Below are 11,244 nucleotides of genomic sequence, written 5' to 3'. Positions count from 1 at the left end.
TTTGCAATTCACAAGAGAATTCCGTGTTCACTGAGTACTGAGCCTACATTGTTTCAACATGTCTGAAATGGCATTTCAGGAACCCAGAGTGGAATGACCAGGTTAGCAACATGGTTAGAGAAGTGCAGCCCTCTGGATCACTTGTGGCTACCCTGAAATAGTTTCCCATGGTTGAGGAGGACTCAGGTGGCATAAGCTGCCCCCACTCTGACACGTTTGAGAAATCTTTTATTAGAAGATGTCCCAGAAGGCAACATTTTAAAATCAGGCAATCAGTAATCACAACTAAATACAAAATTTCAGGTGAAATTGCCTTTCAAAATAAATCAGACCCTTGCAACAGGAGAATTGCCCAAGAGTTTTTTTCCTTGTACAAAAACAGTTAACACCACTTTGCAAAAGGCATACAAAAATACAATATAAAAAAAAAGACTCCCCCCAGCATAATAGCCAACAGCAGCTTATAAAACACAAGCTATTCAGCTGAGACATCAGTAACCTACACCCAAACTGTCCTCCATAGACAATTCCAGAAGTCAGCTGGCTTTTGTAAACCATGCTCCAGAAGGGTAGAGAGGCTATTTCCAAACATCCCCTGGGGTCCTCTGAGGCCAAGAAGCAACCTCAGAAAGAAACCATTATGGACAATAGATTTGGAAGTAGCAGCTGGTTTTCCAGAGCCATATATAGTACTTACCACCCCCTACCCACCCCAACTTCCAAACCCAGAGCCAGCAGGCACCTGCTGTCCTGGGCAGAGTTCTGGAGGGGCTGCTGGTCCTTCTTCCAGGACAGGCTTAGAGGTGCCTGAGGTTACCCACATGACAACTGCTAGGTTGGGTGACTTTCCCAGACTAGAGGCTGCACGTGGATTCCACTTGGAGCTGCCGAGTCCAGCTGGGGTAAAATCCATCATGGTTGGCTAAGCCTATCTCCTGGAGGCTCCTTTAAAACCCACCAGAAGCAAGTCCACCTTCTGGAGCACTGGACGAGTCCCAACAGCTCTCCCCAAAACTTCAGAAACGCCCAGATTCTGGGAAAGATATCTGATTCATGGCAGGCTGGAAGGGGCCCAAGGGTGGCTGCAGAGCCAGCAAGCTCCTTGGAATTGCATGAGGAGGACAGATTTGCATGGTTCCAGAAGAACTTCAAACTTGCCGCTCAAGGATTGAGATGAGGCAGGTGGGAAAGAGGCAGCAGTACAGTTCTCCCTCTGAGGTGTCTTACACCTGCCTTGAGAAAAGACTGGGCCTCAAGTGCCCCTCGGAAAACACCTGGGCAGGGATCAAGTTCATGGGCCAGGACTCCAAGCTATCCCCAGGCCCCAGGCTAGGACCCATTTCCCTGTGTCTCGGGGAAATATTTCTGACCTGTGGGAAAGGGTGCTGTAGAGCCCATTGCATAACAAAGGCATAGTGGAACAAAAAAGTCCCTTGTGAGGAAAGAAAGGTCCCTCCCTCAGAGGAGAGAGCCCAGAGGGCTCTGAGACAAAGAATCTAGAGGCCAAGCTTTTTAAGTGTTCCCAGGGTCGCAGCATTGGGAGTGGGAGGAAGGGGGTCAGCTAACATCATAATATATAAAGGTTTCCAACTCCTTGGCTACTGTAAAGTGTCTGACAGTGAGGTAATGGTCAATGTTGATCAAGTCTGCAAGCTTGTCTTCACCCAAGACAGCTCGTGTGTCTTCTGGAAAAAGGAGCCTCAGGGAGAGCATCCAGGCCCAGCTGTCCTTGCATCACCCCAGAGACACCAGTTGGGAGCATCCTTTCCTAGCCTAAAGCTCATGCAGAGTGTGAGATTTCATGCAGGCTGGAGCCCCTGACAACATCCACCACCTGTTGCATAGCATCTGTCAGCCTTTTCTTCGAAGCTAGTGAGCTAGGGAGACCCCAAGGCTCCTCAGTCAGCTGCCTGCTGGGAAGCCAAAGGCGCCAGAGAACATACAGCACTCCCATGAGTCAGGGAAGAGGGAGAGCTGGGTTTCAAGGTTTCCAAGAATGCAAGCCTTTATTGTGTGTGCACTGGCTGCAATGCATTCTGGGATCTACTGTCCAGACTGTCCCACCATAACCAAAATGTGCAAATTACTAAAGGGGAGAGGGAGGTTAAAAAATAAACTTGTGTCTTTGTAAGACAGAACTGTCAGGCTTTTTGGTCAGTTAGTAGCCACTGAGGTATGCAATTCTTTTCTGCAACTGCTGCTGCCGGCATCGGAGCTGTCTTTTCTCTGTAGCCATCCTCTTCTCAGCCCCCACCAGGGCTTGCAAGTATTCCAAGGCCTTGCTTAGGATCACTACTTTGGGGGCCTTGGAGCAGCTGGCCAGGGTGGGCACCTGGTCCCTCAGCGCCAAGAATCGCGAACGCAGGTCATTCCGCCTCTTGCGCTCCAGGAAGTTGTGATTCTTCCTCTTGGTCACATCCTCAGTATCAGAACTGACAGGTTTGGGGTGGCAGGACTGGGCAGCCTCACTTTCTACAGGTGGGGGACTCACAATCTCTTCATCCTCCTCATCTTCCTTTTCCCCTGCAGCATCTCTCTCCAGAACCTCTTCTTGGGGACCCCTCTCTGAAGCCTCTTCTTGGGAGCAGCTTTCTGGAGGAAAACGGGCAGCATAGTTGTGCTGTTGCTGATGGATGGAGATGTGGAAATGCTTCATGCAGGGATCCAGGGGGTCTGCTCGCACCGTGATGGTGACCGGCTTCCGAATACCCAGAGACTGCCTCTTCTCTACTGTCACAACATCAATTTCTTCATTCTCTGTCCGAGAAAAGAGATCAAGAGAAGAAACACATCCCATGAGAAACACAAACATAGACCCTACAGCTTTAGCTGTCTACGCTGGTGCTTGGGAAGGTAGGTGACATTTTTCCAGTTTAGATATATACAAATCGAGGTGAGCAGAAAGCTGATTCATTTGTAATGGGGTAAGGGCACAGTGAAGGAAAGGAGGGGACATTAGCAAGAAGGAAAATATTCTCCAATTTCCTTTTGCACAGCAAGGCTTAGATAAGAACAAAAGGCAGACCCAAGCCAACAGCCCCCAGTCTGCAAAGGCTCTCCCCTCCCCCACGGAGGGGATGGAGAGAAAGAGCTACCGGCCTGGGACAAAGTTTAGCTATAAAGATCTTCCCCAGTCGGGCTCTTTCATGCCCCATCAGAATTGTAAATGAGGGGTCTGTGGGCAGAGCTGCCCTTTGTTCCTGCCCAGCACAGCCTGCACTTGGGGAATTGTTACTTTTCACAAGTTATAAATCCTATTATTCCCCCACCTCTCTATTCTGCCATCCCTTTCAGCTGAAGATTCAGAGAAGGGAGGGCTACAACCCATCCCTCTTCACCCACAGAGGGGAGGGAAAGGGTTTCCCTTAGGAGCATTTTGCTCCTGGGTTCAATGGGTTTCTAAAGTCATCCATCATTTATAGGTCGCCTGCCCCACCTCCTTCCCTGGACTAGAAGGTTAGATTTGTAATCATAGGTCGGCGAAGCTGCAGGAACTTCACAAAGGTACAAGCGACCATTTCCAAACTACCTGCACCAGAGGCAGAGACTGGGCAGCAGAATGTCCCAGATATGGGGCTCAAAACACCAGAGACCTGGAGACACCTGGACATGCCCTTCTCATTCACTGGCTTGAAGGTCTCTTAGGTTAACCTAACCAGGAGAGGGGCAATTGGGAGAAAAGTCTCCTCCTGCTCCACACATTTTGCGGCCTCCACACAGAAGTCCACCTTAATGGATCTCGGCCTCGCAACGGAAGAGCTCCGTTCTCAGCTTCTTTGCATATCAGGAAGCTTGAGCCCCTTTGTCAGGAAGGCTTCCATTGTGTGGACAATCGCATTATTTCTCCATTAATAAACCTGACCATTCAGCCCTCCTGGCCCCAAAGCCCATGATTGGCTGATTACGCTGTGTTTGGAATTCTGTCTTACCCAGCCCCTAGCCCCTATTGGGTGAGCTCTGCTGCCAATCACTTTCCCCACCCCCCGCCTCATTGTTTGCAATCTGTTGCATTTTGTTCCAGGCCATGTGGCCTGTGAGTGAACTAGAAGCTCACAAACAGGTTCAGGTTAAAGGGTAGGTCAGAAAATGATTCAGCAGGCTTCCCTATATCCCAAACCTTTAATTTTCAGTGTTAAGCCTCGTGGCTCAGGAAGATTCTATCTAAGAAAGAAATAATTTAAGACACCATTCTCCCTTTCAGAGAGTAGTGTCTTACTCTACCCAGACAAGGAAATGTCTTCAGCAGGACAATCAAGTCCAACCCCATCGTGTGCAAATGGGGAAACTGAGGCCCAGATCAGCGAAGTCCACATATCACCTTTGTAACGTTCTGGATCTCAAACTAAAATGTCCAACTTCCAAAGCAATGCTCTTTCCACTCTACCACTCCACCAGCCGTTGTAGAGATACATCTTTATTGGTTTTTTGATCTCAAGATTCTCTTTCCAGCCATTAAACAAACATAAACTCTTGGTGTAGAAAGCAAGCTGGTTAAAAATGACCTTAACACAGTGGACCAGGAAAAAAAAGACTTTTAATTTTTCTTGTTATCCTATTTTTTCTCTCAAGTGTATGAAAACTTCCATACCCCATTCCCCAGTTCCCTATCAAATGGTCGTGTAAAAGTTATTCCTAAAAGCTACAGTGAGCTTTCTTGGTCCTAATTTATTTGTCACTAGCCACAGTCTACACTCTACAAAAATAACCTCTCCAGGATTTCTCACGGGTGTGGAGGTCTAAGATGCCAGAATAAGAACAATGTAGTTTAGTGGCACAGGATGCCCCAGTCTGCCCTCAGCGAGGTTGCACTTGCATCAAGGATGGGAGAGGAGGGCCTGGAGTTCTACTGCCTTGACCCCAGCACGTAGCCCACAGATTGCCACAAAGTAGGAGCCAGTGAATATTTGTTGAATGCCAGGGAGCAGCTGACGCTTGGAGATCTATTGAGGGGGAGCAAGAAGGACACTTTTCCATCTCAGGACAAACAGCAAGGCAAGGTGTAGTGCTTCTAAGATAAGCTACCACAAAGACCCAAACATCAAGGAAGAGGTGCCTGGTTGGGATGGAGCACTGGGGAAGAGGGGCTGGCTAGATGGCAGAAAGGTGGAGCTGACTTGTAGTGATTGTCTATCTCTAAGCCTCAGTTTTTACATCTGTTAATGGGGAGTGTTCATTCTTCCCTCCCTGTCTCAGGGATGCACGAGTGGTAAGTGGTGGTGGGGAGGCACGAGAAGAGGGCATTTATTATTGGCATTTTAAAGTAAAGCCAACTGGAGACCTAGGTTTTTAAAAGGATGAAGGCTTTGGCTTTGCACAAAAGGCTCTCGGCTTCTTCTGCCCCTAGGGGAGTGTGAGTTTCCTAGGGAAAGAGGCAGCAGCAAAAAAACTTCAGGCTTGGAGTGTCTCTTAAGGTACCCCCTTCCAGACTCCTTAGGACAGAAATCCCTTACAGTCCAACCCCAGTATTGTCCTCTCTAAGCGCCAACCCTCACCTCAAATCCCTTGTCCCCTGGGGCTCCAATAATCATCAAAGGGACGCTGGCTCCCACGCCACTTCTCCAAACTGTTTACCAACACACCCACGTGCCAGACAGACACGGTTGGGGGCTACACGGGCAGCTTCAGCCAAAGAGAGGCGGAGATGGCCCAAGAGCTTGAGAAGAGCCAATGCCTGACCTCAGGCAGGGGCAGAGCTTTGGCCACCCATGCGGTGGCCCCCTCTTGGATGGCTCGGGGAGGTCCTTACCCGAGTCGCTTGGGCTCTCGGACCCGGAGCAGGCCTGGGTCTTGGGTTCGCCCAGCGGACAGGGGGCGGCGGGCGCCGGGTTGCCGGCTTCGAGGCTGGGAGTGCAGTCCGGGGCGGCGGACGCCTTGGGCGGGTTCCCCCGGGGCGCGCCAGCAGCGAGCCGGTCGCTCACAGCTCTCTCCAGCCGTTCCCGGGCCGAGAAGCCGCTCCACATGCAGTCACGGCGTATGATGGAGGCGTAGTTCCTGCCCCAGCCTTTCGAGTGGCCCCGGGATTCCGCTTCGTCTCCGGTGCACCCTCCGGGCCACGGCTCCGGGGGACCAATCCCGGGGGCCAGGTCCCCTGCGCCGGGACCCAAGCCCCAGGGCGGCGACGTGGGGGGCGATGGCACCAGCTCGAATTTCTTCCAGATGTCCTCGCTGGGCGCCGTGGAGCGGTAGAAATCCTCCCCGCAGTCATAGTCGTAGAAATAGTGCTGGTACGAGTCGTAGTCCATGTCCGCTCCCTGCGGGAGGGAAGGGGGGACGTGCTGACCGGGTGCCGGCCGGGCTAAGGAGGCGTCCCCGGGTCCCTCGGCACAGTCGGCTGCCGGGCTCTCGTTCCTCCCCAACCCCACCAGCTTGCAGCCTGCGCCCAGTCCTCGCGTCCCGGGAAGCCGGGCCCCGGGTCAGAGTGGTAGGGGAAGCCAATCGCAGCGCGCGGACCCAACTGTGGGCAGCGAGTTCAAAGCAAACTTTGCCAGCGCCGCCCGGAGCGCAGCTCCCAGGGCCCGGCTGGGCCGGGCGGGGGCGCGCCGTGCCCAGAAGGCAGCCTGCAGCCAGCCCGCACCGCGGGACCCGCGCCCGTGCCCTGGCCACCCGCAGCCTCACCTCGCTCCCGCCGCCCGCCACCTGGAGCGGACCGGCTCCCCGCCGGCTCGGGGCAGCCCGGCAGCCAGCACACACACACATGCGCGCCGCCGAGACCGCGGCCCGCACTCACGAGCGCGCCCCCACCGCGCGCGCGCCCTCCCTCGCTCGCGCACGGCGGCCCGGACGCTCTCGGGATCGGCGCGGGAACGCGAGCTGCAGGCGCATTGTTTCCTGGCTGCCTTATATCTCGTCGCGCGCCCGGGACCCAGGGACTGGGGGGGGGCGGGCCCTATGGGACAAACCCCGCCCTCTCCCTGCCCACTACGGGCAGTCGACAGGTGGGGCCGGCCCCACCTCCTGGCAGCGCTCGCCCGCTCCGTTCAATCCCCGGTAGCCCCCCAAATAAATTGCACGCTGGGGAGCGCAAACAGGAGGAGGGCTGATGCGGCCCGGCGGCCGCTTGGCGGTGCCAGCCGGCTGAGCTAAACCGTGCTCCTTGCCCACTCCGAGCTGGGGAATTAGGGCTACTCCCCGCCCCACCCTGCGCGCCTACTTTCCCCGGCGCGCCCCGCTGGGTTCAGGTGCGCCCGAGCCGCCGCGAGGGGTAGGGGGAGGGAAACGCGCCACCTGGCGGCCCTCAGCCCTGAACTTGGGCTGGTCCCGGCGTCCGTCTGGTTACCCGTCGGCCCGTTTCTTGAGCTCAGTGGCCCAAGCCTGGATTCCGAAGTGAAGCGAAGATTCCGGGATTTAGAGCCCGAAACGTAACCTTCCTGAGCTTCAGTTTCATCTGTAAAATGAAGGGATGGTAATGCTTACCTCACAGGGTTGTTGTGAGGCTTCAGGGAAATAAGAGCATCTAGGGAGGGGCCTGGGCTGGGTGGAGAGGCAGACGGCGCTGGCTTAGCCCCCGCTTTGGGGAGGCGGTGCAGAAATGAGGAATTTTTCCCAGGGCAAAGCCAGGGCTGAGACCCGCCACGCTCCCTCTCATCTCACACAAAACACTGTAGGAGCTGTACAGTAGAGAAAAGAGAATGAGGATTTGGCGTCTGGAAAATACTGCAGGACCAAGTTGTTTCAAGTTTTGCCCTGCATCGCTGGCCAAGATGATAGATAACCCCTTTGTATAATCTTCTTTTTAAATTTTAAATATATTTTGTTAAGAGACAGGGTCTCAGCGTCAAGGCTGGAGTGCAGTGGCTCGATCATGACTCGCTGCAGCCTCGAACTCCTGGGCTCAAATGATCCTCCCTCCTTAGCCTCCGAAAGTGCAGGGATTGCAGGCACGGGTCACCGTGCTGGGTCCCCCTTTGTGTCATCTTCTACACAGATGACCTTTGGTAGAAGAGAAAAAATTAAACTATACAGCCAGTCTGAGATTTAGGCCAGAGGAGAGTAACTTGGGACAGCAGCCAATACATCTAGATTCCTCCACCTGGCATCAAGGTCTGGTGTCTGTCTACCCTAGCCTGATTGCCTGCTGTCTCTCTCCCTCCCACCCCTGTGGTCTAAGAACACCAAACTACTCACTGTTGGCAGACGGAAGTGAGAAGGGCAAGCAATTCAGTGTGGTTGGAGCATGGGACAGAGATGTGTGTTGTTATATGGGTTGGGAAGGCAGGGAAAATGACAGCCTTCCGTTTTAGATACGTTGGGTCTGTGCTGCATGTGGGACATCTTGAAGGCAGAAACCTGCTCCTACTTGCTTTGTGATTTCTGCACCTAGAACAGCTTCTGGCAGACATTTGTGAACTAACTGACTTACTGAGGGACTCAGCCAACCAGATTTCATTGAGACAGCTTGTGTGCCCTGCTTTGTGCTAAACGGAAGACACAAATCAGAAGGGTTCCAGGTTTGGTTGCAGCCCCAAGGCACAGGCATTGGATTGTCCTTTAGTGACTTTTCTCTGGTCCACAGATGTCTGACATGGTTGCTGTACTAGTCTGGGTTATTGGTTACAAATAACAAAAACCAACCTTAGGCAGGGCACAGTGGCTCACGCCTGTAATCCCAGCACTTTGGGAGGCTGAGGCGGGCGGATCACAAGGTCAGGAGATGGAGACCATTCTGGCTAACACGGTGAAACCCCATCTCTACTAAAAATACAAGAAAATTAGCCGGGTGTCATGGTGGACACCTGTAGTCCCAGCTACTCAGGAGGCTGAGGCAGGAGAATGGCGTGAACCCGGGAGGCGGAGCTCACAGTGAGCCGAGATTGCGCCATTGCACTCCAGCCTGGGCGACAGAGCGAGACTCTGTCTCGAAATAAAAAAACAAAACAAAACAAACAAACAAAAAACCAACCTTAGACAAATGTAAGCAGAAAATGACTTTATTGGAATAATAGGTGGTATAGACCTCAAGGGAGGCTGGAAATTTATGTTTGGAGAATGGGCCTTCTTTACCTAGACTACAGCCCCCACCCTGCAGCTCTTCCCATGGTTTCATTGTAGATGATATATGGGGACAACCAGGAGGTTTTGCCCCTCCTCAAGAAGTAGGAAAAAGGAAATTAAGTTGTCTTCTGAGAGTTACACTGCTTCTTCACTTTGCATAATTTTGTTTGTTTAATGTCTTCCTCGTCAGACTGTAAACTGAATGAGGGCAGACAAATGTCAGCCTTATTCATGGCTGTACCCCAGGGCTTTAGAACAAAGCCTGGCACATCATGGGTGCTGAGTATATGACTGAACACAAAACTCTAATGTTTTAGTTTTTGCGTTTGTTTTTTTTTTCCTTTAAGACAAGTCTCACTCTGTTGCCCAGGCTAGAGTGCAGTGGCGCAATCTCGGCTCACTGTAACCTCCGCCTCCCCAGTTCAAGTGATTCTCCTGCCTCAGCCTCCTGAGTAGCTGGGATTACAGGCACCCGTCACCACGCCTAGCTAAATTTTTTTTTTAAAGATCATACTGCTTCTGTCCGTTTTTTTTTTTATTATTATTATACTTTAAGTTCTAGGGTACATGTGCACAATGTGCAGGTTTGTTACATATGTATACATGTGCCATGTTGGTGTACCCATTAACTCGTCATTTACTTTAGGTATTTCTCATAATGCTATCCCTCCCCCCTCCCCCTATTTTTTTGTATTTTTACTAGAGACGGGGTTTCACCATGTTGGCCAGACTGGTCTTGAACTCCTGACCTCAAGTGATCCACCTGCCTTGGCCTCCGAATTTTTTTGTTATGTTTTTTTGAGACAGGGTCTCATTCTGTTGCCCAGACTGGAGTGTGGTGGTGCAATCATAGCTCACTGCAGCCTTGACTTCCTGGGCTCCAGGGATCCTGCTACGTCAGCCTCCTGAGTAGCTGGGACCATAGGAGGCATGCACCACCACACCTGGCTAATTTTTTGTAGAGATGGGGTCTCCCTATGCTGCCCAGGCTGGTCTCAAACTCCTGGGCCCAAGTGATCCTCTCACCTTGGCCTCTCAAAGTGCCGGGATTACAGATGTGAGCCACCACATCCCACCTCTAATGCTTTAAAGTAGAGATATGCCAATTGTATTAGTTTGTTTTCACACTGCTGTAAAGAAACACCTGAGATTGAGTAGTTTATAAACAAAAGAGGTTTAATTGACTCATAGTTCCGCATGGCTGGGGAGGCCTCAGGAAACTTACAATTATGGCAGAAGGGGAAGGAGAAGCAAGCATCTTCTTCACAAAGCAGCAGGAAAGTGTGTGAGTGCAGGAAAAACTGCCATTTATAAAACCATCGAGTCTCGTGAGAATTCACTCACTATCACAAGAACAGCATGGGGGAAACTGCCCCCATGATCCAGTCACCTCCTACCAGGTTTCTCTCTGGACACATGGGGATTACAATTCGAGATGAGATTTGGTTGCAGACGCAGAACCAAACTATACCTTATAGAGACAGAAGAACTCTCAGGCCCAGTCTAGACTACAACCTGGTTAAAAGTATTAATGCAGCTAAAGAAACAGGATGCCAGTTAGGAGGGTCTGGGCAGCCAAGGAAGCCAGAGATCAGGGAGAGTTGCCAAGACAATCACCAGCAGTGTCCATTCTCTGGGGACAAAGATGCTGGTCCAGGAACAGGGGAGATGGAAGTACCATTCTTTGGTGCCACTCAATTCACCCCCTACCTCACTCATGCTCTGGACCACCAAGCAACCCTCTAAAAACCATTCTGTTTCCTATGTAGATCAGTCCACAGGGAGAGAATGCACTCATCATTGAACAGGAAGATCCAGTCTGCTTCAAAGCCCTGCTTCCTCTTATAAATTAATGAATTGACATCTGATTTGAAATATGAGTCTCATGAGCCTGGTTAATGTGTGTCTGTTCTGTAGAGATGCTGCTGCTTTTAGGGCTAACAGCTCTGGTTTCTAAGCTGGACCCAGGATGCTGATGAATTTACCAAGGTAACAAATGCTACCCCAGGGACCTTCCATTTTTCTGCAATATTTTATTTCCTTTATTTTTTCTAAAATATGTTTTTAATCAAAATACATGTAATAATTTTTTAAAAAATCAATTAGGCATATGGCAAAGTTAAAAAAAAAAGGCCATCTTCTGTCTTGCCATCAACTGATTCCCACTCCCCAAAGGCAGCTATTGTTTTAGCTTTTTGTTTTTTGTTTTTGTTTTTGTTTTTTGAAACAAAGTCTCACTCTGTCGCCCAGGAT

General features: G+C 51.3%; 1 protein-coding gene across 1 annotated transcript; it reads right to left on the bottom strand.

The window, feature by feature from the left end:
- Positions 1-211: 211 nt before the first annotated feature.
- Positions 212-6,854, bottom strand: MYCL (MYCL proto-oncogene, bHLH transcription factor). Its single transcript, XM_004025522.5, has 3 exons — positions 6,616-6,854; positions 5,747-6,251; positions 212-2,757 (listed from the first exon to the last, which is right to left on the bottom strand). The coding sequence occupies exons 1-3, from the start codon at positions 6,694-6,696 to the stop codon at positions 2,159-2,161; spliced, it is 1,185 nt and encodes a 394-aa protein (XP_004025571.1). The 5' UTR covers positions 6,697-6,854; the 3' UTR covers positions 212-2,158.
- Positions 6,855-11,244: the final 4,390 nt, after the last annotated feature.

Source organism: Gorilla gorilla, chromosome 1, assembly GCF_029281585.2.
Source record: "Gorilla gorilla gorilla isolate KB3781 chromosome 1, NHGRI_mGorGor1-v2.1_pri, whole genome shotgun sequence".
In the NCBI taxonomy this organism is placed as follows: domain Eukaryota; kingdom Metazoa; phylum Chordata; class Mammalia; order Primates; family Hominidae; genus Gorilla; species Gorilla gorilla.
The sequence above is the reverse complement of the archived record's forward strand: the minus strand, read 5'-3'. Positions and strand labels throughout refer to the sequence as shown.